Genomic DNA, 27,157 nt, shown 5'->3' with positions numbered 1-27,157 from the left:
CAAAAGGAAAACACTTTGAAAAATAAAATAAAATAATTTAAAAAACAAAAAAAGGCAAACCCGGAAAAATAAAAAAAAAGAGGAAAAAATAAGAAGTGGGGGGGAAAGGGGGAGAAAAGAAACCTTTCCAGGTGGTTTCTGGGTGCTGGGGTGAGAGCCGGTTCCCACCGCTGGGTTGGATATGTGGGGATGGAGCCACAATGAAACTTGAATCCTCGGCATCCCCCACTGGAAAATCTGGGATTTAACCCCATGGGAAGCCAAAAGCCCCGGCGAGGGGATGCTGAGTGCTGCCGAGGAAGGCACCAGGAATGCAGGGGCTAATTTTCTGCTGGTTCCAAGGCGATTTATTCAACAGAACAAAGAGGGGGGGGGAAAGAAGTTAAAAATGCAATTTCTTTTTTGCTTTTTTTTGTTTGCAAAAATCTTTTTTGTTTGTTTTCCCCTGGTTTTGTCTTGATTTCCGCCTGCTGCCCCCGCGGTCCTCTCCCTCCCCATCCCCGCGGCATCTGGCTCCCGTCGGCGGCCGAAATTCGTCGGGTCCTGGTTTAAATCTGGCTTTAGTGAGTGAAGAGCAAAGTGATGTCTGAACGCGTGCGAGTCTGAAGCGCTTTGGGGTCCGTCAGAGAGAGGATGGAGGCTGCTGGGGTGGACAGGAGCAGGGTTAATTTTGCCTGTGCCTGGCGGAAGGTGCTGGGATGCGGTGCCGGAACGCTATAAAAAAAAGTAAAAATAAAACAAAAATAGAGAAAAGAAGGAAAAAAATAAAAGGGGAAAAAAAAAGAAGAGAGAGAGAAAATAATAATAATAACAACAAAGGAAAAGGGGGGGGGGGAAGAAAGAAAAGAAGGGAAAAAATAGCAGCTGAGCCGAGAGCAGGGGGAGCAGAGGGGTGTCCCAGGGGCTGCATCCCCGAATTTAGGGAGATGACACCCGGGGAGCATTAAAAAAACAAAAGAAAAGCAAAAGTAAGACCAAAAAAAAAAAAAAAAAGGAAAAATAAAAAGAAAGAAAACCACAAAAAATAGTGGGAAAAAAATTAATTTCCCCAAATTTTGAATTTGGGGCCAGGTTTTAGAGGTGGGTGGTTTCGGCAGCTGCAGGGTAAAAGGGGCCAGGGGCTGTGGGCACCCTGGTGTGGAGCCGGTGACACTGCTGGGGTGGGACACGCTGGCCCCTGGGGACCTGCTCGGGTTGGGGATGCGAAGATGGAGCGCTGGGGGAGGAAGTGCTTCATTTCTGGAAGGAAAAGGTTCTGCTTTCTTTTGTTTGGTTTAAGTTGATTGAATCGCATTATTTTGATTTATTTCGAGTTTTAAAAGATTGCTTTCTTTTTAAAAACATTTTTATTTCTTTTAATCATTTTAGTTGAGATCTATTTGAATTATTTTCCTGCATTTTGATTTATGGGAATCATTTGACTTGGATTCATTTGAGTTATTTTGTTTTGATTTTTTTTTTGGGGGGGGGAGGTTTAGGTATTCTGATTTATTTGGATTTTTTTTTTAATTTGTTTTGATTTATTGGAATTATTTTGATTAAATTTATTTGGGTTCTTTAAAATTATTTTTAATTATTTTACTTTTGTTTAATTGTTTTAATTCATTTTTATTTCAAAAATAGTTTGTTCTATTGTGGTTTATTTGAACTGTTTTTATTGGTTTATTTTAATTTTTATATTATTTGGGATTATTTTGGATTTTGGATTTTTTTTTTAATTATTTGGATTGGTTTTATTTGTTTGAATTCTTTTACTTTAACATAGTTTACTTCCTTTCCTCTTCAAAAAAAATCTCAACATTTATTTTTTTACTTCTCCCAACTGTAAAATTTATTTCCATTTTCCAGGGATTTTTATTTTTTAAAAAAAACTTTAAAATTTTCTTATTTTGATCTTTTTCCTACTTTTTTTAGGGAAGGGGGGGGAGAGTGGAAAGGGGCTCAACCAATCCTTCAGCGCCCTTTGCTGCCGAGGGCAGAACCCTTCTGCCCATCCTCCTCACTGGGTGACGGTGGTGGTGAGCTGACAGCCAGGGGCCTTCCCCCAGCACCCTCCAGATGCTGAGGGACGCCCTCCCCTGGTCTCCAATTGGGCCTTTCCAAGCCATTTCCCCAAATTTTTTGGCCCCCTTTTAAACTTTCACCTATGGACATGTGGCGTGGAGGGGTAGAGGGTTGACTTTTTTGGCCATGGCGGACCTCGCCGGGTGGCAGGGGGTCTCCAGTTAGATCTCGTTGTGCTCGCTGATGCCGCCAGCGATGTCGTACTCACTGGAGCGGGGTGACATGCCCAGGTACTGCTTCAGGAACTCGCTAAACCTCTTCTGGTTGTTCCACTTCCTCGCCGACTTGCGGACCCCGATGAAGCCCCCATACCGCTTCTGCACCCCTTTGGCCGTCGGCACCGGCCACGAGCCGCCTCGTGTCCCCCGCGGGAAACTGCCGAGCCGTCGGGAAATGTCCTCGGGTGCCCCTTCCACCCCTTCGTCTTCCGCTTCCCGGCGCCGCAGCAGCTCGCTCACCTGCAGCGGGTTCAGCGGTGCTGCCGGTGCCACCGGCACCGCCTCGTGCCAGGGATCACCAGCATCCTGCAGGTCGCGGGGCCGTGGGGCGGCTCGGCCGGCAGCAGCGGCACACATCTCCCAGGTGGCCCGTGGCACAGCTTCGCCTTCGCATTCCAGGATGCAGATCTGTGAGGAAGAGACAGGGATGGGCATCAGATGGGTCACCCCAAGACCATAGGACACTGGTGAGCACCAAGTGGTGGCCAGGTGCTTGGGCATTGCCCCAACATGCAACCTGTCCAGTGATGGAATGTGTTGGAAGCTGGTGAGGGGTTCTGGAGCACAAGCCCCATGAGGAGTGGCTGAGGGAGCTGGGGTTGCTTAGCCTGGAGAAGAGGAGGCTAAGGGGAGACCTTATTGCTGTCTACAACTACCTGAAGGGAGGTTGTAGCCAGGTGGGGTTTGGTCTCTTCTCCCAGGCAACCAGAAACAGAACAAGAGGACACAGTCTCAAGCTGCACCAGGGGAAGTTTAGGTTTGATCTTAGAAAGAAGTTCTTCCCAGAAGGAGAGATTGGCCATTGGAATGGGCCGCCCAGGGAGGTGGTGGGGTCGATGTCCCTGGAGGTGTTTAAGAAGAGACTGGATGAGGCACTTAGTGCCATGGTCTGGTTGATTAGTTAGGGTTGGGTGATTGGTTGGACTTGATGATCTTGGAGGTCTCTTCCAACCTGGTTGATTCTGTGATTCTGTGGAAGACACCCACAGAAATGCACTGGCAACTCATCAGCCCTTGTTTCACCTCATTCTGTGAGGTGTCCACTCCCAAAATCTGTTCCTATGCTTCCAGAGGTGGTGGTGGAGATGCTGAGGAGTCATAGCACCTGCTTAGTATACTGTCCCAACTCTCCCTAGACAGGTTCTGCTCTGTTCTGGACATGCTCCATGCTGGATGTGCTCCATGCTTCAACGTTGACATCCATACTTCCATCCCACCGCTCCATTCTCCTTCAGCTGTGCATGAGCCCAAAAATTCACCAAGCCACAGGACAGCAGAGGTGGGAAAGGACCTCTGATGTGTAACCCTGGCATGTCTTGGTGCCTCGGGTCATTCCTCCTCAGAGACAGGACTTTGCTCTTTACCTTGCTGAACTTTATGAGGTTCCTACCAGCACCCGGGGGGAACCATCCAGGAGAATATTGTAGAACAACCAAACTAAACAGATCCTTAAAGAAATCAGGGCCCAGAGGGAAGGGCTGTCTTCACCTTGGAGTGTCTCCATCCCAGCGTTATCTTCATAGCGGGTTCTGTTAAATGCTTAACACCAAGTAGGGAAACCTCATGTTGAACCACTCAGGCATATGTCACTGCTCCAGGTGGTCTGCTCAGCTCAGCCCTGGCAAAGACTCTCTTCACCACATGTTTATTAACTTTGCCAGGTGAGAGGATATTCACATCCCAACATGGCGGCACAGGGCTGCAGCTGAAGCACATGGCTCTGCAGCAATGGGCTGCTTCCATCTCTGAGAACAGCCAGGCTCTTCAGATAAAAAGGCAGAAGAAAAATAGCTATCCCAAAGCGAGGTGATGACAAGGGGCTGGGACACCTACACGTGTCCCTGTGGAGACACTGAGGGCATCCTGCACTGAGATGAGATCCTGACCTGGGATCTTCAGGGATTTGGCGGGGTCTATATCTCTGATGGACAGTGTCCTGACAGTGGCCCATGATGAAGATGGAAGGTGATTGATCATGTGCAGGTAATAGCTCTGATGAGCACCAGCTAATAGGCTTCAAGAGGAATTACATCAGGAATCAGGCTGAAGACCATCAGTGGTCCCATCACTATCCACAAGGCAGCTCCATGAATATCCCAGTGTCCTATGGCATAGTGCTGTTCACAAGTGCATTCACAAGGAAATGTCTCCTGCTAGCAGTGTTTCAGGAGTCCTCAGCAGCCACCAGCCAATGCCCTTCCATGTCTGTGATGAAACTACCTGAGGAGGCTCCTTCTGATCTTTGTTTGGCCTTAACGGTGCCACTGGGTTTGTACTGTCCCTAGATGACTCTGAGGACCAAGTGATTCATTCACATCTTGAAGACCAGATCCTTCAGATGGTCCCTGCCCTGTTCTGCCAGCTGTGATGCTGGTGCAGCCATCTCCTGTTTCTAATTCTGAAGGCTGTATCAGCTGTGTTGGTGATGGGACTTCCTTGGCCATTGCTTTGGAAATGGTGAAGGGTTGTCCTGGTTATCCCACCATGATGCCTCTTCTAGCTGAAAATGAGCCTCAAAAGCCCCCAGGTTCCTCTGCTCCTGCTTCAGACCACTCTTGTTTTAAGATACAGCCTTGCATGGGAACCATGAGCCACCAATCATCCCATCTCCTCTCCATCTTGCTGGCCAGGGAAGTAAAATGCAGCTCCAGAAGCAGGACCAGTCAGGAAGGGGAGGTCTCTGCTGAGACACTGCTGTCTTCAGAATGAAAAACAATATTCTGGGGCAATTGTACCCCAAAACCTGATGGCACTCAGGCAGCTCCAGCATCTCTGTGGAGTCCTGGAAGTCTCTGGTCCTCTCTGATTTTGGGAGGACATTTCCCAGACTAAGCTGTTGGCTCCTTTCAGGTGAATGTCTCAACTCGCTGCAATTTGTCACCACTAATAAATAGGTGAGTGGGCGGAGGGGGAGGCGATGGATAATCCACTGGGAGCAGGGGAGGAACAGGAGGGAAAGAAATGCTGCTGGCCACAGCATGGCCACAGCTCAGTGGAGAGTAAAACAAAGGATTAAGGGCTGGGAAAAAACCAAACCCACTATTTAATGGCTCTTTCCATTCAGTGATGGAGACCCATTCCTGTGGATTGCCAGTCAGCTGCAAAGCTGGTCCCATCCTGATGGAGCTCAGAGGGCTTCTTGGAGGATGGGGTGAGGATCTGGGAAGGTCCAGGGATGGCAGAGGTGGGAACAATGATGCCACAAGCCATGGATACAGGAAAGCTGGGAACACTTGAGTCTTGGGACCCTCTTGGGATTCTCCTTGGGGCATTACAGCCTTGTCCCCATCAGTCCCTGCAGCTGATTTGGGTTCTACATCCTCCCTCAGGACCGTCTTGCCTGATGGTGTCCCTAGGGGCTGCTCAAAACAGGTGGACAGTGATGGCAGGTGGCACCTCCCGTTGAGGTTTGGAACCAATGGGCAGCAAAAACCCCCGAGACCCCAAATGCCCCCCGGCAAAGAAAGGAGGGTGCAAGGGATGTATCTGGCACAGCACGCACGGGTGCTACCTCTGGGGGTGCTGCCTATGGCAATGACTTACGAGGACATCGAAGCTGTCCCGGTACAGGTGGCGGTCACAGTGCAGACAGTCCCCCCGGCAGTCCCCCCGCGCCCGGGCAAAGAGGCAGAGCAGAAGCAGGTCCCAGAGCACAGCCCTCATGACGGCACCGGCAGCGGCTGCAGCACGGGAGAGAGGAAGGCTGTCAAACTGGGAGGGCACCCGCACCAGCAAGCCCTGCACCTGCACTGAGAAGTGCCCATTCTCAGCGCACCCTCCCTCACCCCCCTCTTCCCCAAGCACGCCTTTTCCCAGTCTCCCTGCCAAAATTATCCTTTTGGGAAAGGAGCCTGGCTGCCTCCACATCCCCAAAACAGATCCGACGTGTCCTGGCTTAATTTTTTCCAGGCTATTTCATGGCACGAGTCCCAGTCAGGGCTTATTTTAGCAGGTGGACGTGGCAGGGCAGCACGTCTCTAGCTGTCCCACAAACAGGACGCTCCTTGACCATCGCCTCACCCTCACCCCACCGGGAAAAGGAATCCAACATCCTCATAGCCCTTGGGAGCATGTCTTCAGCAGGACACTCCTTATCCAAGTCTCACCAGAGCCAGGTGAGGATGTCCTGCTCCGCTTTCCCCTCCAGGACATTTTCAGGGTGCTGCCAGCCCTGCCACTGTCCCTGTGTTGGGAGGGTTCAGCCATTGCTGCCGGAAGGGATTGCTGTGATCAGAGCCCACCTAGCATGGAGCAAAAGCCAGTTCTCAAAGAATCATCCATGTCCTGTCCAGCTGACATTGGTGACAGGTAGGGATTAAGTGGCATGACCAAAGCTGTGTGCTGCTCCATGGCTGTCTGGAATCAGAAGGATTGGTCCTTCTGACACATACCACCCTCCCCCCTCCAACCCTTGCCTTCATCTCACCAGAAAAAGGGATCCAACACCCCTGTGGTCCTTGAGGACAGGTCCTGATGCTGCATGACACCAGGTTTATAAACCAGTGAGGGTATGAGATGGAGGCAATGGAGAGGAGCAGGATGGGGACACGAAGGTTGGTGCTACCCTTGGACCTCACAGAATCACATTTTGGGGGCAGCTGAGCAGCTGGACAGGAATGTCCATATATTTCCCACCCCACCAAGGTGGGAGAACACCTATGCTCCTTGCAACAGAGGCAGAGCATTCATCAGAGTCCCCAGCTGCCATCAGGGTCACCTTTTGTCCCTGCCAGTCGGGCAATGACACAGAGCCTGGCCTTTCCTGGTTGTCATTTGCTGGAGGGGAAGCTGATAAGGAGCCGGAATTAAAGCTTAATCTTCGCTGGCTCTCGTTAAAACTGGCTGGCGGCGGTGAGGCAGAGGATTGGCAGAGGGCAAACACCCCCCCACAAAAAAACCACTCGGCGCCAAAATGGGGCTCGGTGAAGCCAGGGAGGGGGCTGCAATCTGCCCCCCAGCCGTGTCCTCATGTCCCCAAGAGACATCAAGTTCAACGTCCTGGGAAAAGCAGGTCACATCTGGCCGCGGAGGAGGCTCCAAGATTACGGCTCGGCTTTTCTTCCCGGTTAATTGAAAGATGCTATCGGGCGGGTGGGATGCGGTACCCTGCCGGCATCACCGGCCAGGGCTGGGGTGGGAAAGGGGCAAACGACTTCTCCTTTGCACATCGGTGCCTCCCCCTCCTCCCTCTCCTCCCACCCCCCCTTCCCCAAATTAAATTAGCCCATGAAAAGGGAAGAACCAAGTGCGATGGATTTTTTTGTCTTGCTTCTACCTTTGGGTGCCAGAGGTGAAGAGGGCTGGCAGGGCTGTGGAGCGGCGGCAGCACAAAGCCCCTTGCTGAATTTTCCAGCCACAGACCCACCAAAAGAAAGCAGGATGGGAATTTCCCCCCTCATTTTCTCCCTTTTTTCCCTTGTTTTCCCCTGTTTTTTCTCATTTTTACCCATTTTTCTTCAATTTTCAAACCATTTCCCCCCAGTGTTCCCTCTTCTTCTTCTTCTTCTTCTTCTTCTTCTTCTTCCCCCCACCCCTAATCTTTTTTTCCCCTTTCTTTCTTTCCCCCCCCCTCTGGAAAATCTGAACCTAGACACTGTTTCCCAAGGGATGCACAGTCTGGTCCTGTAGCCCTTACATTTGGGGATAGCCCTTGACCCTGGCAAAGGATATGACAGCTCTGGTGTTATACCAACAGGCACTCCCACAGCTACTTGGACACAGAGGCTGTTCTGGGCATGAACCTTCCTCTTCCTCGCTGAAAATGAAACCTCTTCATCCCAGGGGGAGTGTCAGGATATGACCACTCCATCCCACAAAACAGCTTTGGGACCCCCACTCCCCCCTGCTGCTAAGGGCTGCCCCAAGGGCGCATCCTTTGGAGTTTTCAATCCAGTTGAATTACTCTCATTAATATTTGGGCATAAAAAGAGGTTTTCCCAGCAATCCAGCCTGCGGTTTAGATAACGGTGGGATCTGGTCATTCATCAGGACAAGCAGCTTTTATTTATTGTTCCATGTGGGATGACATGGGAGATGCAGCCAAATAAAAGGGCTGATCTGGGGGGCAGCGGGAAGGACGTGGGAGGTGAATAACCGGAGGAGAAGAGGTGGAAAGGGAAGCAGGTGCTTGCTGAGATGGGTTTTATTCGCTTGATTTGATGCGATTTGGGTTGGGAGCTCACAAGCAGAGCTGGGGAGATGCTCTCTGCCTCTCCCCAGGGATGCTCCATCCTCTTTTCCCATAGGAGATGCTAACAGCAAGGATTATCCCAGCAGTGGGATCAATGTTCTTCCCAAAACACCTTCTCAAAGGGTTTAAATGCAGTGATGCTCATCCCTTGCTTGGGTCAGGATCAATCCCACCATATTTAGGAGCATCTCGCTTCCTATGCGGGAGCAAAACCAGCCCAAATCACTGTTTCTCTGTTAATTCCTCTACTCCTCAAAGCCAAGGCCTGATCCATAGGGCAAGAGAGATATCACTGGGCAGGATCCCTCCCTCTGGAAGCCAGAATTGAAGGAGTCAGAGCTTTTGCCAGTCGAAAAAGCACATTATTGTCCAACAGTGTCCCCCACTGGCACCAGCTAAAACACCTCCCAGCTCCCCCAAACCCTGGTGGTGCCGCTGGTCTTTGTGCTGACAGCTTTTGGGGTGATTTTAGGGAGAACTGGAAGGGCTTGGGAGGGGACATGGCTGTCTACAGATGCCTGGTGCTTGCCAGAAAAATAAATGCATCCTTTTGTCGATCCCCCTCAATCAGGTAATTGGCCATAATTGGCCAAAATTAGATGCCGCGGCGAGACTATAAACACAGATGTGGGCTCGAGAGACTGATAAAGGCTGTTGAGAGGTAAAAAAGCTTGGGAAGAACATTCATCCCTGCATCCCCACGTCTCAGCCATTCATTCCTGTTTTTTGAGAGGGATTAATAAAAAAATGAAAGCAACAAACACCACCCCCTCCCCCCCATTTTCCTGCTTTTTGTGCTTTTGGGCAGGGAAAGGGGGATTTTTCGCAAGATGGACATTTGCTGGAGCATCCCACTGTGACCCTGGTGAAGTCCTGGCTAGAAGAAAAAAGGGGCAGAAATCCTGAATGGGGAAAATCATGGTGTGCCCCCAGAAAAATCCTACCTATCCCAGAGGAGTCCAGCCTGACCCCACAGGTTTCCCCCTGGGTTTGGGCAGGCGGCCCGTGCCGACTCTTGTTGCATCCCTCCAGCTCCACTCCAGTTGATTTTAGGGCTGGATGGTGAAGCTGAAACTTTTCCTCTCTTGAGATAGAGGGGATGGATTTCTCCCTCTGGGAAGATATTTTGTTTAACCCTTAGTGGGGAATATCTCTCTGCAAAGAGAAGCCAAACAGACCATCCTTGGATGAAATAAACCCAGCCAAGCCCCCCTAGGATGAGAAATTAAAGCGGATTTTCCTACCTGCGGGTGTGCTGTCGGCTGCCGGCTCCTCTGATCTGTGACTCCTCCGGCGCCTGTGCCACACTGGTATATATAGACGGTGTACACACGCATCCCCACACCTCCCTCCCCGAACACGTGCATCGTTGCTGAGCCCACCCCCGGGGGCTGCCGGTGGAGGGATGCGCCAGCCGGCAGCTGGGGACTGCCAGTGTGCATCCTTCCCACCTCCCTGCATCCTTCATCCCTTCCTCCTCCTCCCCAAAATCTAGGGGGGCAGCCCTGACAGGAGTTGAGGAATGCCAGCCTCCGGAGTATCCAAAGGTGACAAGGTTCCCAGCATCCCAGGGATGGTGGGGTTGGGGTGGAGACATGTGTGTGGGGGGGGTGTGCAATGCCACTGCTGGGTGACCCCAATGTGCCCTGATCCAGATCTGGGAGCTTATAAGGACCTGAAGGCACTTGCAGCTGGGTGAGCCCTAGAATCACCCCAACTTCCCTAGGGCAGTCCACAGCCCTTCCTGAGGGGCTCTTTCCCCTCCTCAGGCTCCAGAAGGAGGCAAAGGGGGGGTCCCCAACCCCATTACCGCCCTGCTCCGGCACAGTGCAGCGATACTGAGTGCATCTTGCATCTACGGCAGGCGTACGGGTGGCAATAATTGATTTTGGGCTCAGCAGCTGATGGAGGGGTGGGGGGGTGAGTGGAGCAGAAAATTCCAACTTTACATTTCATGGCTGATGGAAACCCTCAGCAAGCCAGATGCAGCCACGTGCCAGCACCCTGTGAAGCAGAGAGCTGGATTTGGCCACTCCAGCATCAGGGATAGATGCTGCCTTTGGTTTGGAAAGGCCAAATCGGGCTTGACCTTCAATGGCTTCTGCTGTAAAGCAGCATCACCCCACTTCCCTCCCCATTTAGGTGACCTGCAGGGGTAACACTCACCCCCACTGGCACCAGCATGGAACCAGGACCCCCCTGAGCATCTCCCCCTGCCCCACCTCAGCAATCAAACAGTAAAATGTGCCAGGGCACTGTGATCTTATCTTGGTAATTTCTTGTAACGACTCCCTCGGAAGGGCTGGGAGCGGAGGGCTGGGAGCGGAGCACGACGCCTCTCGCTTTGACAACGGCGATTAAATTGTTGTGCTTAACGCCCCCCGGGCGAGACCTGCTTGGGCAGGCGTGGAAAAAAAAACATATCTAGAAATTAATGAACAATGCCAAAAAGTGATGAAACGACATCGTGGGAGCGGTTGGAGAGGACCGGCCAAGTGCTGGGGGGCAAGATGCCACCCTCGATTTGGGGTGGGTTAGGGGAAAATAGGGCTGGTAAGTAGTGCTGTGCTGGCCCCACAGGCAGCCTGGGGCAATGTGGCTCCCTGTCGGGCTCCCAGGCAAGGGTGTGGAGAGAGAGACATTGATTTATTTTTAATTTTTTAAAATAATAATTATTATTTACTTAAAAAAATATATATTTCACATATATATTGCTTCAGCCTTTCCTCAACCACTTTACTCCCCAGGCGAAACCAACGGCAGCCAAGCCAGACTGAAGCAGCTCTGTGCTGCTTTTGTCCTTCTCCTAGGGCAATTTTAGAAGCTCTCGGGGCTACTGTTCTCCACCTAGAGTCCTCTCCACCCCCCAGGCATTCATTTCTTGGCCTTTTCTCCCCTAACCTGGCCAAAGAGATTTGCCTCCACAGCTCCTTGTCTGAGCCGGCAACGATGCTGCTATTGAGCTGGCAAAGGCAAGGAGGCAGCAAATGACATCGGGGTGACGTCGTTTATGGTCTTGCTAATTAACAGAGGGGTGGGGAGGAAGAGTGGCAGCCGAGGTATCCAAACCCAGCATGCTAAGCAGGAGAAATACCCATTTTTGTGGCTTTTCCAGGTTTTCCCATGTCTGTGTGGGTACCAGCAGCTAAACTCTTAGCAGCAGTACTGGGGAGAGACCAGGTTTGGGATGTGGGGACAATTCACCTGCTTTAAAATTAGGACAGAAAATACAGATGATTTGGTTTGTTGTTTGTGTGTGTGTGTGTGTGTGTGTTTTGTTGTTGTTGTTGCTGTTGTGGGGTTTTTTTAGGGTTTTGGGCATTTCTCTCACAAACTTCAGTATGACCAAGCATTTGGGAAAGGAGGAAGAGTATCCCTGGTGAGGCGGAGCAGGAGGATTTGAAGTGACAGGCAATTAGCAGAGAAAAGCAACGAGCCTTTTCAAAGAGGAAACATAAAGCAGATGGGATCCAGTGCAAGGGAAACATGGAGAGGACTTGAAAGCTGCCTGGAGGATGCAGGAGCTGGAAAACTTGGGAGCAGGGAAGTAGCGTTGTTCCTTTGGTCTCATGACTCCCTTCAGTGTTGCAGCTGGAGGGGTCTAGGACATACCCTGTGTGTTGCCTCCCATATTTGCTTTTGGATGCTGACTGATTACTTTCCTAATTAACTCCAGTTGTTTATATGGCTGCTGTCCTCTCCATCAAGAAAAACATATCCCCAAGCATCACAGCCTCTCCCAGTCCCTGCTTGGGTACTACAGCTGAAGAACAACCTCCCCCATCCCCTCCTTTTCCAGACCATACTTGATTACCACCACCCAGGAGCAACTCCCCCCAGCCATCACCTCCTCTCATGGACTCTGCCCAGGAACAACCCCACTGACCATCACCTCCTCTCCCAGTCCCTGCTCAGGTACCACTGCCCAAGAGGTGCCTTTCCAAGAGCTTTTCAGGAATCAGGATCTGGATGCCAGGGCTGTGTCCTGCTCATGGGCAACCTTGGTGAGATGCTCTAAGCAGTTTAAAGGGCTTCATCACCTCCAATTTGGGGCTGATAAATGGCAGCAGTGGGGTACAGATGACACTGCTGATTTCCTCCCATCATCAGTGATGGGGGGCTTTGAGCTCTGCCTTAGCAGGGTGAGGATAAGCATGATGAAGCCTCAAGTTATTTCTGTACCCCTGCAAGAAGAAGCTTGGGGCTTGGCATGACCAAGCTGTGGCTTGTGTGGCTAGCAAACATCACAGAGAGTTGGGTCTTGCTGGGTGGCAGACAAGGACTTGCCAGGCATAACAGGAACCCATTTGATGTCAATAAACCTGAACTGAGATGCCTGGCTCCAGACCACACTTGTGGACCTCTGCCAAGGATGCTGAGAGCTGCCTGGAGTCCTGCTTGCAATGAGCAGGAGGCTGATGCCCAGAACTGGAATCCAGGCAGGCAGAGAACACCAAATTTACATGTGGGAGGGGAAAGTATTCAGGGCTGTTCTCTTTAATATCGTTATCAATGATTTGGACAAGGGGATTGAGGGCACCCTCACTAAGTTTGCAGGTGACACCAAGTTGGATGGGAGAGTAGGGAGGCTCTACAGAGGAATCTGCACAGGCTGGATCAATGGGTAGAGAACAATGGGCTGAGGTTCAACAAGGCCAAGTGCCAGGTCACAATGACCTTATGAATGCTGAAAGCTTGGGGAAGAGTGGTTGGAATCTGCTTGGTCGAAAAGGATCTGAAGGTGTCTGCTTGGTGGAAAAGGATCTGAAGGTGTCTGCTTGGTGGAAAAGGACCTGAAAATGAGCTAGCACGTGCCCAGGTGTGCAACAAGGCCAAAACCATCCTGGCTTGGATCAGAAATAGCGTGGCCAGCAGGACTAGGGCAGGGATCATCCCCATGTACTGGGCACTGGTGAGGGTGCAGCTCAGATACTGGGTTCTGCTTTGGGCCTAGGGGGAGATGAGAGGTAGCAGGGATCAAACTGTCCAGTAGGTCCTTAATTAAAAACAATAAGGGGTGGGTATTTCACCCCTCTACCTAGAGTGACTGCAGAAGTCACAGGACATGGCCATCTCTACCCTTCTCCATCTCCATCTCATCTTCATCTCTATCTTCATCCCTGAGCTGGTCCCAATGGGGATGAGTCAGCTCTTGGAGAGCAGCAAGAGCTGTGGAGCATCTCTGGCCCACAGCAAGGTGATGGAGAGCCTCCATCTCTGTCTTCTTTTAGAACAAATTTGTGGGATCAAACTGCCCTGAACAGATTAGAAGCCCTCCACCACCACTTGGTTTTGCTTGCAGATGGACCTGGAGCCCCAACCCTTCCTTTGATGTTGCTTTTGAGGGGTCCTGTTGCATCAGCCCTATACAAAGAACAAAGAACATAATGACTTTTCTTCAAACACCTCCAAATTTGCCATTCAGGGAGATTTTGGCCACAAAAGCTCTTTGTGTCAGCATCCCAGACCATCCTCCTGTCTACCCCAAGCCACCCCCATGGCTCTGCCCTCCTCAGGTCTGTTCTCTTCTGGAATACATGGATGTTAGCTGTCACCACCATCACCATGTAGCTACCTCAGTGTGTCTGTGGTCTTCTCGAATCATGAAGAGGTTCCTCAGGAAATAAACTCAGTGCAAGATACTGCTGGCAACACAAGAGCTCTGCTGCTCAACACTCAGCTGCAGTAAGGCCTCACCAAGTATTTGTGGCATCTCATTAAAAGCTGCAGCCTTATGGGAAGCCCAAGTGTGCTCATTTAGATGCCACTCAAACCCTTCTGCAGCCACTTAGCAGTGCTGAGCAGTGAGACTTTGCTGAAGATCACCCATCCCCTCACAAATTACCTCTTACTGATGAATTTAGGCCATTGAAACAACAGCGCCTGAAAGCCCAGAGGATATCTGGATTGGAGAAGCAGCGCCTGAAACCACGACCCCTCTTTTCATGACCTGTGGAGCCACATCTGGAATCATTCAGGTTGGAAAAGCCTTTCAAGACCATTCAGTCCAACCATTAACCCAGCACTGCCAGGTTACAAACAAACCATGTCCCTCAGCACCACATCTACACAGCTTTTCAATACCTTCAGGGCTCGTGACTCTACCACTTTTTTGAGCAATCCATTCCAGGGCTTGACAACTCTTTCCACAAAGAAATTGTTCCTCAGTTCCCACTTAACCTTCCCCTGGTGCAACTTTAGGCCAATTCCTATTGTCCTAATGTTTGCTGCTTGGGGGAAGAGATTGACGCCCACCTCACTCCAACCTCCTTTGAAGGAGTTGAGGACTGAGAAGGTCTCCCCTGAGCCTCCTTTTCTTCAGGTTAAACAACCCTAGGTCCCTCAGCCACTCCTAACAAGACTTGTGCTCTAGACCCTTTACCAGCTTCTTTGCCCTTCTTTAGACATGCTCCAAGACTTCATTGTCCTTGGAATGAGCTGCCCAAAATGGAACCTGGTGGTCTCTTCTCCCAAGCAACCAGCACCAGAACAAGAGGACACAGTCTCAAGCTGCACCAGGGGAGGTTTAGGCTGGATGTTAGGAAGTTCTTTATAGAAACAGAGATTGGCCATTGGAATGTGCTGCCCAGGGAGGTGGTGGAGTCACCATCCCTGGAGGTGTTTAGGAAGAGACTGGCTGGGGTGCTTGGTGCCATGGTTTAGTTGATGAGATGGTGTTGGGTGATAGGTTGGACTCAATGAACTCAAAGGTCTCTTCCAACCTGGTCTATTCTATTCTATTCTATTCTATTCTATTCTATTCTATTCTATTCTATTCTATTCTATTCTATTCTATTCCATTCCATTCCATTCCATTCCATTCCATTCCATTCTACTCTATTCTAGGTGTGGCTTCTCTAGTGCCCAGTACAGAGGACGATCTCTGCCCTACTCTTTCTGCCCACACTACACCTGCTCCAAGCCAGGATGTTGTTGGCTTCTTGGCCACCTGGGCTCACTGCTGGCTCATCTTCAACTGGCTGTCTACCAACACCTTCAGGCTGACGAAAGACCCCTGGGAATGACACCCCCCCCCCCCCCCAAAAAAAAAATAGCTGGGTGAGGCTCTTTGCCCCCCAGAGCATCAATGCCTTTACCTCCTTGTTGTTCTATTTATGTTCAGCACTAGAAAGGCAGGAAGGATGATTTTCAAACCATCTCCTCACTTCTTGCTTTGGGGCAATGACTCCCCCTGTCTCCTCCTTCCCATGGGGAAAAAAAACCAAAAAATTAAAAAATCTTCCCTGGGGAAAAAAATCTGCCCAGCTCAGCCCTGCCTGATGGATGGCAGCAGGGACATGCTGGTGAGAAACCAGATTGAAACTGGTGACTCATTTCTCACCGTCGGCTATCTGGGGGGAGAAGAGCAGCCGTGTCCCCCCGCCTCCAACATCCATCAGGTGGTTGGAAAGTCCCTGCAGCCACCACTGACATCCTCTGTGCTGCTGTGGGGCAGACAAATGAGTTTTCAGCCTAATTGGATCCTTTTCTCTGGTTTCTTGCATCTCCACCCTGTGCTATCCTCTGCTGGACATGGGATGAAGGTGTGGCTTCGTCCCTGCCAGTACCTGGACCCTCTGCTTGTCCCCCCCTGGCTGCTGACGGGAGCGTGGGATGAGGATGCAGCTTCATCCCTGCTGTTATCCAGACCTGCTGTGCGTACCCCCAGCTGCTGATGGGTGACATTTGGCTGCGCTGGAGCAGCTTTCCCCTGGAGGGGAGATAATCAGCAATCAGCTTCCCTAGGAGACTGCCATCACTTATAGACACTGATGTCTATAGATGCTGAGATGGAGCCAATGCCAACCCAGCCCAGATACCCTGGGGAGAATGCTGGGCAAGATTTGGGTTTTAAGGTGCCAGTTATCACATCCAAGAGTGGAGGATGGCTCTGAGCCCATCCACATCCCTCCATAGTCTCAAACGCTTTCGTTGCCTCCAGCTGGGCTCACGCTGGGGAAAAAGAGCTCGAAGTCTAATGAAACAGGTTCAGTAATCAATAAAATAATAAAACCCCCAGATATTAGAAATTTCTCTGCTCAGGAGCAACCAAATCTCTCCTCCAAACCCATCAGCCCTGCCCAGCTGACCAGCCTTGCACCCTTTGCTTACCCCATCATCCCCAGCATCCTCCCAGCAAGAAGCCTGGGCTGGTACTTGTGAAACCGTGATGCACCGAAAAAATAACCCCCCCAAACCTCAGCACTTAGTGCTTTGCAAAAGGAAAACTGCTACATCACTGTCGTCTTTAGCACATAAAACCTCTGAGTCACCAGAGGAATGTGCAGTGCTTTTTAATAGAGTCCAAACCATCCCAGCAGGCCCCATGCTTAGCATTCAGGGCTTTGATTTATTTGATTTTATTTAGATTGCTCCATTGAAAAGATTGCCCCCTAACACCCCAAAGTATGAGACAAGGCACTTGCAGGAGCAAAGGGGAATAACTGATGGATACCAAGGGGTTGAGGAAGCACAGACTGAATGCTCTGCCAGTCCTCTTGATGCTTATTTTGTTTGTTTGTGTTTTTTGGTGTGTCTCTCTGGGTTTTTGTGTATGTTTGGTTGTTTGTTTTTTTTTTTAGCAAACAGATGGGTGGCTGAAAGGGGAGAGAAGGAGGGGTGAGCCTTGGGCTCCTTGCTGTGGGACAGTGCAGCAGCTGAAGGATGCTCTTGCAATAATAAGTGAATAAAAATCCAGAGGAGGCAATTAAAATCCTCCCCACCAGCTGGGCAGGGCAGGGAAGATGATGGGGTGGTACCTGACATCCCACTGGGCTCATCCTCCCTGTAGCAAGATTTGGGGGTGGCATGCCCCCAGGGAGGGTGATATTGCATCCATGCGTCTGGCTCCTTGTTTTTAGGACGCAAGGAAATATTTAGAGTGATGTTGTAGGTTTATTTCATATCAGGAGTGCTGGACTTTATTAAAGCAATACTGAAGGGGTGTGGTGGCTACACAGAGGTTGGCCACAGGGGAAATCTCCCCAGCCTTGCTGATTAATGCCAGAAAACTGGGATCCTACAGTCCTTGGGGCGAGCACCCAGCTGCAAGCCTCCAGGTCCCTGCTGCCAGGCTCCAGGATGATATGTGGCATCACTGTGGGTTTTATTCAGTAAAACTCCTAATGCAAGTTCAACCAGAGTGGGTATTCCAAATGTCTCCTAGCCAGAAGACTGTAACAGCCCTTATTTCTAGGAAGGAGATGGTTCCAGCCGCCTGTTGCTGGTCCTTCTTCCCAGGCTTAGCAGTGTTAAGGGCTTCTTCAGGGCACAGGTACCTTCAGCACCTCAAACTCACCCTGAAAAATTATATTTTAATTTGGAAACATGACCAGATGGAGTTCAATAGGGGTGGAAACCAAATGTGAGGTGGTCTGAAATCCCAGAGCTAGACACAGGTGGGGTTTCACCGGAGGGGAGCGGAGGGGCAGAATCCCCTCCCTTGACCTGCTGGTCACACTCCTTTAGATACAACACAGGAGATGGCTGGCTCCTGGGGTGACAGTGCACATTGCTGGCTCCTGCCCAGCTTTTTACACCCCCAAGTCCTCCTCTGCAGGGCTGCTCTGTGTCCCTTCATTCCCCAGCCTGTGCTGATACTAAGGACTGCCCCAATCCAGGTGCAGGACCTTGAACTTGTCCTTGTCCAACCTCACAGGCCCACTTCTTGAACTTTTCCAGGTCCCTCTGGATTGATCCCATCCTTTGGGCGTGTTGACTGCACTGCTCAGCTTGGTGTCATGTATGGACTTCCTGAGCATGCACTCGATCCCATTACTTTGAACAGCAGTGGTCCCAGTACTGAACACTGAGGGATACCACTTATCACTGCTCTCCATCTGGACATCAAGCCCTTGACCACTACCCTCTGGATGTGACCATCCAACCCATTTCTCATCCACTGAACAATGCAGCCATCAAACCCGTTTCACTCCAGTTTAGACAGAAGGATGTTGTGGTGGACACGGAATTCCAGACAGAGGACATCCAGAGCTCTTCCGTTGTCACTCATCCTAGCAGGCTACGGGGTCGGTCAGGCACCACCTGGCCTTAACGAAGCCACGCTGCTGTCCGCAGTAGCCTTCTTGCTCCCCGCTGCTCCCAGACACGTCGCGTTTTGCGAAAGTTTGTCCCCGGCGTGCACCTTTCCTCCTGCCGCAAAGCGTTCTGGGCATTATAGTCCAGCTGCACTGGTAGCATCGCGCAGGCGCCTCGCTGTCCCCGCCTGGGCTGCTGGAGCCGGAGAAGGCGAAGCATTCGCCGATTGGTCCGGCGGAGGCCTCTCGCCCTCCTCGCTGACTTTGGATTGGTTCCGCGGAGCCTCTTTCCTGTTGGTTGGTCGGCTGCGGCTGTTAGGCGGGGCCGCGCGACTGTGGCGGGAACTGCGGCAGCACTGGTGAGGCCGGCGCGAGCGGTCGGCTGCGGTGGTGAGGAGAGGGGGAGGGTAACGGGCCCGGGGAACGGCTGCGAGGGGCTGAGGCAACGCGGGCGAGAACGGGTCAGGCCGCGGGGGCCGAGGCCTGAGGCGGGGCGGCGATCATAGACCAGGTGTTGGGAAGAGCTGGGGCTGGGGAAAGAGCTGAGGGGAAGAAGAGATTTGAGCGGGGGGGGTGTGGTGTGGTTGGGAAGGGGCTGAGGGGAAGAAGGACCTGGGGCTGAGAAAGGGACATGAGGTAGGCAAGGGGCCTGGAGTGGGGCCCAGTATGGGATGGGAAAGAAAAGGAGTCTCTGGGCAAGAAGGGAAGAAATGGGCCTGAGGGGATATGGAAGTGGGTAGGAGATGGGGAAGGGGGCTGAGGTGGAGATGCTGGGAAGAGCTGGGCCTGATGGAGTTAGGAAAGTGACTGGGGATGTGGAAAGAGAGGGAGAGGGAGAACAGGCTGGGGAGAGAGGGTCTGAAATGGGGCTGGGGGTTGAAGTGGAGAAGGGAAAGAGTCTTAGGCAAGAAGTGGGGAAGAGCTGGGTCTGAGGAGATGGTGAAAGAGGGCAGGAGGCTGAAGGAGGGGTGTGAGGCTGAAGTGGGGAAGAGTTGGGCCTGAGGGGATGGTGGAAGGGGGCTGGGGGAGGGGAAATAGGCTGAGGTGGCATGGATGTCTAAGCGATGAGCCTGAGGGGATGGTGGAAGTGGGTAAGGGGCATCTCGGGGGTGGTGGAAGGGGGCTGGGGTGGGGAAGGGGAGAGGGACTTGGATGGGGAGAGGGAAGGGACTTTAGTGAGATGCTGGGAAGAGCTGGGCCTTGGGGCATAGGTGGAGGAAGGTATGGGGGAAGGGAATTTGGGGAATGGGAAAAGAGTGTGGTTATGCCATGAGGTGGGGTTGAACTGTGGTGGCAGTGCGTCTGGGGTGAGGCCGGGGCTTGGAATGTGGCGGGGACTGCTTTGGAGAGGAGTGGGGGGCTGAGGGCTGGAGAGTGAGGACTAGAATGGGAGAGGTTTGGGAAGACTAAGTGGAAAGATGAAAGATTTGAGAAAGACACATGGCTCGGGGATGGAGCTGGAGGAGGGAGAGGAGATTGAGGAAGCTAGGGTGGGCTGGGAGGAGGGGGAATTGGGTTGGGGGAGCTGTACAGAGGGTTTGGGAAAGGAGGAGAATTTGAGGGGAAACAGGGGCTTTGAAGGCAATGTTGGGAAGGGTTAAGAGGATTGGGAAAGGAACATGTGGAGCATGAAAGCAGAGAATAATTAATGTATTACTGAGGGCCTAAACCCGGGATAATGTAGAAGAGCACTGGCACAGGGAGAAGTGACACAAGAGGCTGGAGAGGAAGCAGGGGGATAGGGCTGGGGTTGGAACTGAAGGAGGGACCATGAGGATTGCAGTAGGAACTTGCACTATGCAATGAAGTGAGGGAAGACCTGGTGTAGGCTGGGAGTGGGACAAGGAGCTTAAGGTGGAGGGGAAGTGCAGTGTGAAGCTTGTGAAGAAATTGGAGGAGGGTGAGGATCAGGGCATGGACTGGGAGAAAATTGTTAGTGGAAGTGGAGGGACATGATGGGTAAAGTGAATTTCTGAGAGGGGAAAGTGAGGGTGACAGATTTAGTGTCAAATTGGCACTTCTGGCTAAGTTCTGTTCCTTTAAAAGTCAATTCTGGTCAGAATAAGTTCAGTTGTTACCCAGGAGGTCTTGTCTTCTCTTTCCTGCCCTGCTTAGGAAACGTGTCTACAGAGTTCTTTTTCTTTCTCACTAAACTTCATCTGCTGTGGCCAAATTGATGTCGCTTCCCAGGTGGTTATACCCCACTGTGCAGTCAGGATTGTACTTGATAATGTCTCGGAGTTACCATGGATATAGTCTTTCTCTTAAACCCCCTTTTAGCTGTTGGTCCTCATGCAGCTGCAGCATATACTGCTAAAATTGAGACCTGTTGGGAGCATTTGCAACTGATTGTTGATAAGATGCTTTGTTTGGGAGATTTTTAAGCTTTTTTTTTATCCCCTTCCCTTCCAGGTTTTTAACTCCAGGTTGCCCTGAGTTCAGATCTTTTGCTCTTGATTTGCTTGTCAATGGGCCGAAAGGGAGAGATGGCCACAGAAGCCAAGTACAGCATCATTCGAGAAGTGGGGCGAGGGAACTATGGGGTGGTTTATGAGGCCATTGTTAACCAAACTAGAAGTAAAGTAGCTGTGAAAAGGATGCAGTGCAACGTGCCTGAAAACGTAGAGCTGGCTCTGCAAGAGTTCTGGGCCCTGCAGAGCATCCAGAGGCAGCACGAAAACGTGATCCAGTTGGAGGAGTGTATCCTGCAGAACGGCCAAGTCTTCCAGCCCATCAGCCGTCGGTACAGGAAGTCGAACAACCATTTGCTGCTCATTGAGACCTGCCTGAAGGGCCGGCGGTGCATGGACCTGCAGTCGGCCTGCTTCCTCTATTTTGTGATGGAGTTCTGCGACGGGGGCAACATGAACGAGTACCTGCTGTCACGCAGCCCCGACGCCCAGCTGAACAACAGCTTCATGCGCCAGCTCAGCAGCGCCGTGGCTTTCCTCCACAGGAACCACATCGTGCACAGAGACCTGAAATCTGACAACATCCTCATTTCTCATCACCAGGGAAGTCCCATAGTAAAGGTAAAGGTGTAAAACTTTGCTGGCTGGGGTGGTTGCTGCTATCGGTCCAGACTTGGGGGATGAAGTGATGCAGAGCAGCCCTGCGGAGAAGGGCTTGGGGGTGCTGGTGGGTGAGAAGCTGGACACAAGCTGGCAATCTGCACTCAGCACGGAAACCAGTGATGTCCTGGGATGCATTCAAAGCAGTATGGCTTGCCAGGTCAAGGGAGAGGATTCTGCTCTGCTCTACACTAGTGAGACCCTACCTGTAGTGCTGTATCCAGATCTGAGGTCCTCAGCACAGGAGAGACATGAACTTGTTGGAGCAGGTCCAGAGAGGGTCACAACAATGATTTGAGGGGGCTGGAACCTCTCTGCTGTGAGGACAGGCTGAGAGAGTTGGGGTTGTTCAGCCTGGAGAAGAGAAGGCTTCTTGTGGCCTTTCAGTACTTAAAGGAGCTTGTAAGAAGGCTGGGGACAGACTTTTTAGCAGGGCCTGTTGTGACAGGACAAGGGGTGATGATTTTAAACTAAAAGGGGAGATTCTGACTAGAGAGAAGGAAGAGATTTTTTTGTTGTTGTTTTGGTTTTATGCTGAGGGTGGTGAGATCCTGTCCAGACAGGTGGTAGAAGCCCCATCCCTGCAACCATTCCAGGTCAGGTTGGAGGGTGTTCTGAGCAATCTGCTTTAGTTGAGGATGTCCCTGCTGGCTGCAGGGGTGTTGGCCTGGAAGACATTTGAATGTCCCTTCCCACCCAAACCATTCTGTGATTCTGTGCTGACAGATCTTGTGCATTGACATGGGCTTTTGGTGAGACTTGTGATACTTGTGTGTTTGGAATATCTGATACCAGTTGTGGGCTTGTTTTTCACAGGATGTTAGGGGTTGGAAGGGACCTCTGGAGATAGAGTCCAACCCCCTTGCCAGAGCAGGACCAATGAATCTAAGCACAGGTTGCACAGGAATGCATCCAGATAGGTCTGGAAAGTCTCCAGAGAAGGACACTCCAAAACCTCTGGGGATCCTGTTCCAGTGTTCTGTGACCCTTACAGTAAAGAAGCTCTTACTCCTGTTGAGGTGGAACTTCCTGTGCTGTAGTTTACATCCATTGCCCCTTGTGCCTTTCAGGACTCTTGGAATGAAGTGGAGGTCACAATGGTGTGTTTCTGTAATGTCCTTCATAACTTCTCATCCCATTGAGCCATTCAGGACTGTCAGACTGCTGCCAGATAATCAGAGATCATGATCAGCCAAAGCTGAAGCAATATTTTCCTCTTCCCTTAAACTTTGAGAACATTCTGCCCACTTAGAACAGCTAAAGCTTCTCCAATATTGCTGCCTTGAGCAGATATTGATGCTCAGGGGAGATGGGGAATATCTTCGTGCTTCATGCTGGTGCCTTGACTGAGGTAAAGACTGGTTAAGCTGCCTTTCTTCTAGTAGCTTGGAGCTCTCAAACTCTGGAGTTAAGATGTAATCAGAGTGAACTCTGCAGAAGGGCAAGGCTGATGCCCATTGTGCCCATCTTATGAAGGGGAACAAACAACAGGAAAGTTGATTGAGGAATGGACAACTAACCGGAAATCCATCAGCTCTGTTTTCACTACCCCACAAGTGTCACTGCCATGGTATGGTGGCTTTCAGAGCAGAATTAGCTGGCCTGCTGTTTGTCTGTGTGCTTTTAGATGTGGTGTTGGTGAAGAATTTATGTTCCTTTTGCTTCTTGTGCATTGCAGGTGGCAGATTTTGGCCTCAGCAAGGTGTGCCAGGGTAAAGGGAACGTGAACGAGCATCGCTTCTCCTCTGCGTGTGGCTCCAACTTCTACATGGCTCCAGAAGTGTGGGAATGCCACTACACTGCAAAGGCTGACATATTTGCCCTTGGGGTCATCTTCTGGGCTATGGTTGAGAGGATTACCTTCCGAGACGGGGACACTGGGAAGGAATTGCTTGGTGAGGATCGGATCAAAGCTGTCCTGTTGTCAGTGGGGGTACTGGATCACAGAATCATGAATGGTGGGAGCTGGAAGGGGCCTCTGGAGATCACTTAGCCCAAACCCTCTGCTAAAGGAGGGTCACCCAGAGCAGATTGCCCAGGAGCACATCCAGGCAGGTTTGGAATCTCTCCAGAGAAGGAAACTCCACAGGCTCTCAGGGCAGCCTGGTCCAGTACTCCATACCCTCAGCGGAAAGGTTCTCCTCATCTTCAGATGGAACCCCTTGGCTTCAAGTTTTGCCCTTTGACCCCTGCCCTGCTGCTGGGTACCACTGGAAAGAATCTGGCCTCATCCTCTTGACACTTGCCCTTTAGCAGAGCTCCTTTCTAGCAGGTCAACTTCTAGCATGTGCCGGTGCAAGGGATTTTTCCTCCCTAGCTGCATGATCCTCCATTAGCTCATGATGAATTTCATGAAGTTCCCCTCCACCTAACACTCCATCCTGTCCAGGTCTCACTGAATGGCAGCACAGCCTGATGGGGTGTCAGCCACAACTCGGAGTACGATCCTCAGAGAGATGCTTAGTTACAAATGCTGTGACATTTATGCCTTTGATACAGATTTTCCAGGAGATTGTAAGCACTTTGCAACTCAAAGAAACCCAAAGTTTGGGGTTTTGGGGCAAATTTGGTTTTTTTAAGGGAACTGCAATCAAATCCATTTTCAGCATGCATTGCTCCTAACTTAGTTGTTCTCAGGCAGGATTTCCAAATCCTGAAGACACTAAGGCAGTGGGAATGCTTTTGTGTTTCCAAGTCACTTTGATTGGAAGATCATTGCCAGATTTCTCAAATACACTCTGAGGGGATTTAAAGGTTAAGGGAGGGATTGCTTCTGGCTTTGCTGCTGCCAGGCTTTCATTACTCTAAAGAAGCCTCTTCAAAGATGGGTTTGACCCTTTTTGCTGCTAAAAAATTATGATAGTAATAACCCTTGTGGCTGTTGGAGAGTGATCTGTCTTAAAGCCATAGAGAATTTACCTCAGAAATGTTTTTAATGCTTTTAAAACCAAAACCTTGCAGCAGTTTGCCTTATGGGTCTCACCCATATCCTTGACTTGGCCGAACCAAGGGATGGGATGACTTGGAGCACTGAAAGAATGTTCCAAGAGCCAAACGATAAACTGGGAAAGGATGTTTAGATAAGCTCCCCTGCCATCTGGCTGAGCTTCCTCCCAGTTTAGAGATGTGAGCTCTTGCAGGGATGACTCGACTGATGGCCTCCTTTCTCCCTGCTGCCACCCACCTCCACCTGCCTTCAACCCCCCTTTTGCTTGAAATGCTTTGTACAAAATGATTTCAGGAGAGTATATTGTGGTGGAAAATCCATCTCCAGAGGAGAGAGTGCCAGTCATGCACATTAGCATAATAATTGCAGACATCTACCAGGCTCTGAGAGCATCCAATACCTGCTTGTCTGTCTGTTAAATCGTTACATTCTTAAAAGGAATTTCTGTGGAGGATCTTTGAGACGCTTTTGTGCTTTCCCCTTTTCATTTTCCTTTGCCTCCCAAGTAGGCTGAGTTCTAATTCTATTATTTCTTTCAAATGCCAAACATTTGTCAATGTTTTGGTTCCTGCCTGCAGAAACAGGCAACTGGCTGCATCTGAGACCAAAGCATGAAGAGGTTTCATTAAATCAGCTGCCCACCAACCTGAGATAAGGGGTTTGCAAGGCCAGCCCTTTGTGCACAGGCAGGTTGCTGCCTTTGAGACGTTCATTCTTTGCTGGCTGCAGGGGCAGAACAGCTTGAGTGAGCAAAGCTAGTTTTACTGTTGTGTTTTGGAAACTGGTTAGTCATCTTCAGCATCCAGTGAAATTATTTAGATTACTAGGAACACACTAACATTTTCTTTCCTTAGTCTTGCCAAGGAGCAGTTGGCCAAAGGTAAATGGCCTGTGCTGTCATCTTAATTGAAAATTGTTTGACTAACTGAGCAAATAATGTTGGTTTTTAACTCTTTCAAGTCACCTCAGCCAAGCACATCTTTTCTCCACTCCCTGCCTTTCCTCCTTCCCTTCTAGATCTTCCAGGTCAGTGAAACAGGGCAAAATAAAGGAAATTCATCTTGGGTGTACAAATAGTGTGGCCAGCAGATCAAAGGAGATTCTCCTTCCTGTCCACCCTGCCTAAGTGAGGCCACATCTGCAGTACTGGGTCCAGTTCTGGGCTCCTCAGTTCAAGAGAGGCAAGGAACTATTGGAGACAGTCCAGTGGAGGCTAAGAAGAAGCTGTGGTGACTGGAGCTTCTCTCTGACAAGGGAAGCCTGAGAGATCTAGGATTGTTTAGTCTGGAGAAGAGCAGACTGAGAGGGGGATCTTCTCAGTGCTGATCGATATCTAAAAGGCAGGGTCAAGAAGATGGGGCCAGGCTTTTTTCAGTGTTGCCCAGTGACAGGGCAAGGGCCAACAGGCACCAACTGGAACCCAGGAGGTTCCATCTCAAAATGAAGACTAACTTGCCCGTGGGGTTGCTGCAGCTCTGGACCAGGCTGCCCACAGAGGCTGTGGAATCTCTATCTCTGAATTGACTCCAAAGCTGCCTGGGTGTGATCCTGTGCACCTTGCTCTGTGTGACTCTGCTTCATTAGGTGGGTTGGGCTAGGTGATCCCCCGAGGTCCCTGCCAGCTCCCACCATTTATGATTCTGTGTGGATCAGCAGGTCATTTCCTCTGTCGATCCAGCTGCTTTACATGCACGCTGTGCTCGGACCTGCTCCCTCTGTTCTGCGCAGGGTTGCGTGCCCAGCCTCACGCGACATCTTGACCACTCTTTCAAAGTAAAAGCCTCTTTAGATAGTGACCTCTGCCAATATTTGGCTTGGTGGTTGCCTCTTAAGAGGTGATCTTCCCAGTCATCTTTCAGATGTGTTGTTGCTGACATTGTCTGCCTGTGCTGTGCAGGGCAGACTTTCCTCTGCCTGTATAACCTGATGACTCCTACCTTGTTTTCAGGAACTTACATCCGCCAAGGCAAGGAGTTTATTCCCCTCGGAGAAGCGTTGCTGGAGAACCCCACCATGAAATTACAGATTCCTCTGAAGAACAAGGAGTCCATGTCACCTGGTCTCTGCAAGCTCCTGCACGATATGCTGGCTTTTAACCCAAAGGAAAGGTTGGATGCCTTCCAGCTGGAAGACCGCATCAGGCAAATCTCCTACGGCCAAAAGCGTCAGCGCTCTGTCTCAGAGAGATGAAGGACTTTCAGGTTAGTGTCTCTGTCAGTCTTCTCCCTCTGTAGTCTGAGCTTACAGTGGATTTGCTGTCTTTGACCTCCAGGTCAGAGCCCTTGAAAACAAACCTGACCTGCAGCCGTTGTGAAAACACAGTAACAGGAAGACACAGGCAAACTAGAAATGGGAAAGGCTTCAATGAATGTTTGGGACAAGAAATGTGGTTGAAGTACCTCTAAGTGTGGTCTCCTTAATGGTGTTCGTTCAGGGAATCCTCTGTGCTGCCTCTATCTGAGCCAGTCCTTTACCTTAAACCTCATCACTTTCCACAAATGAGAGCAGATTTCTGCCCTCACTCCTGCATTTGTTGCTCTTGCAATACGTTTGCTGACCAAATAAAAGCTGAAGTGGGCAAAGTTCCTAAGTTCCTGTGTATTTGTAGGTGTGTATCTTAAATGTGGGAT

At 50.7% G+C, this 27,157-nt stretch overlaps 2 protein-coding genes across 5 annotated transcripts; one reads left to right on the top strand and one right to left on the bottom strand.

The window, feature by feature from the left end:
- Window positions 1-547: 547 nt before the first annotated feature.
- PNOC (prepronociceptin) lies at window positions 548-6,003 on the bottom strand. 4 transcript variants are annotated; one of them, XM_054179755.1, is made up of 3 exons: window positions 5,826-6,003; window positions 2,273-2,690; window positions 548-714 (listed from the first exon to the last, which is right to left on the bottom strand). In XM_054179755.1, the coding sequence occupies exons 1-3, from the start codon at window positions 5,943-5,945 to the stop codon at window positions 665-667; spliced, it is 588 nt and encodes a 195-aa protein (XP_054035730.1). In that variant the 5' UTR covers window positions 5,946-6,003; the 3' UTR covers window positions 548-664. The 4 variants fall into 4 exon arrangements, 3 of the variants coding, with proteins under 3 accessions (XP_054035730.1, XP_054035731.1, XP_009906031.2); XM_054179756.1 differs by having other exon boundaries at window positions 615-714; window positions 2,200-2,690; XR_008463171.1 differs by having other exon boundaries at window positions 684-714; window positions 2,145-2,690.
- Window positions 6,004-20,995: 14,992 nt separating this feature from the next.
- Window positions 20,996-26,717, top strand: LOC104306757 (serine/threonine-protein kinase 35-like). Its single transcript, XM_054180154.1, has 3 exons — window positions 20,996-21,541; window positions 23,259-23,475; window positions 26,476-26,717. Exons 1-3 carry the CDS (start codon window positions 20,996-20,998, stop codon window positions 26,715-26,717), a joined length of 1,005 nt encoding a protein of 334 aa, XP_054036129.1.
- The last annotated feature ends 440 nt before the right edge of the window (window positions 26,718-27,157 follow it).

The sequence above is a fragment of the Dryobates pubescens genome, chromosome 3, assembly GCF_014839835.1.
Source record: "Dryobates pubescens isolate bDryPub1 chromosome 3, bDryPub1.pri, whole genome shotgun sequence".
Taxonomy (NCBI): Eukaryota; Metazoa; Chordata; class Aves; order Piciformes; family Picidae; genus Dryobates; species Dryobates pubescens.
This window is presented reverse-complemented; position numbering and strand designations above follow the sequence as displayed.

Excerpts from the sequence above, each read along its gene's own strand:
- PNOC (XM_054179755.1), bottom strand. The coding sequence starts at position 5,945 with ATGAGGGCTGTGCTCTGGGACCTGCTTCTGCTCTGCCTCTTTGCCCGG. Across the intron at positions 2,691-5,825 it reads GGGACAGCTTCGATGTCCTC|ATCTGCATCCTGGAATGCGA; the intron begins GTAAGTCATTGC and ends TCTTCCTCACAG. Across the intron at positions 715-2,272 it reads GGGCATGTCACCCCGCTCCA|CGTTCCGGCACCGCATCCCA; the intron begins GTGAGTACGACA and ends TTTTTTTTATAG.
- LOC104306757 (XM_054180154.1), top strand. The coding sequence starts at position 20,996 with ATGGCCACAGAAGCCAAGTACAGCATCATTCGAGAAGTGGGGCGAGGG. Across the intron at positions 21,542-23,258 it reads AGGGAAGTCCCATAGTAAAG|GTGGCAGATTTTGGCCTCAG; the intron begins GTAAAGGTGTAA and ends TGTGCATTGCAG. Across the intron at positions 23,476-26,475 it reads CACTGGGAAGGAATTGCTTG|GAACTTACATCCGCCAAGGC; the intron begins GTGAGGATCGGA and ends CCTTGTTTTCAG.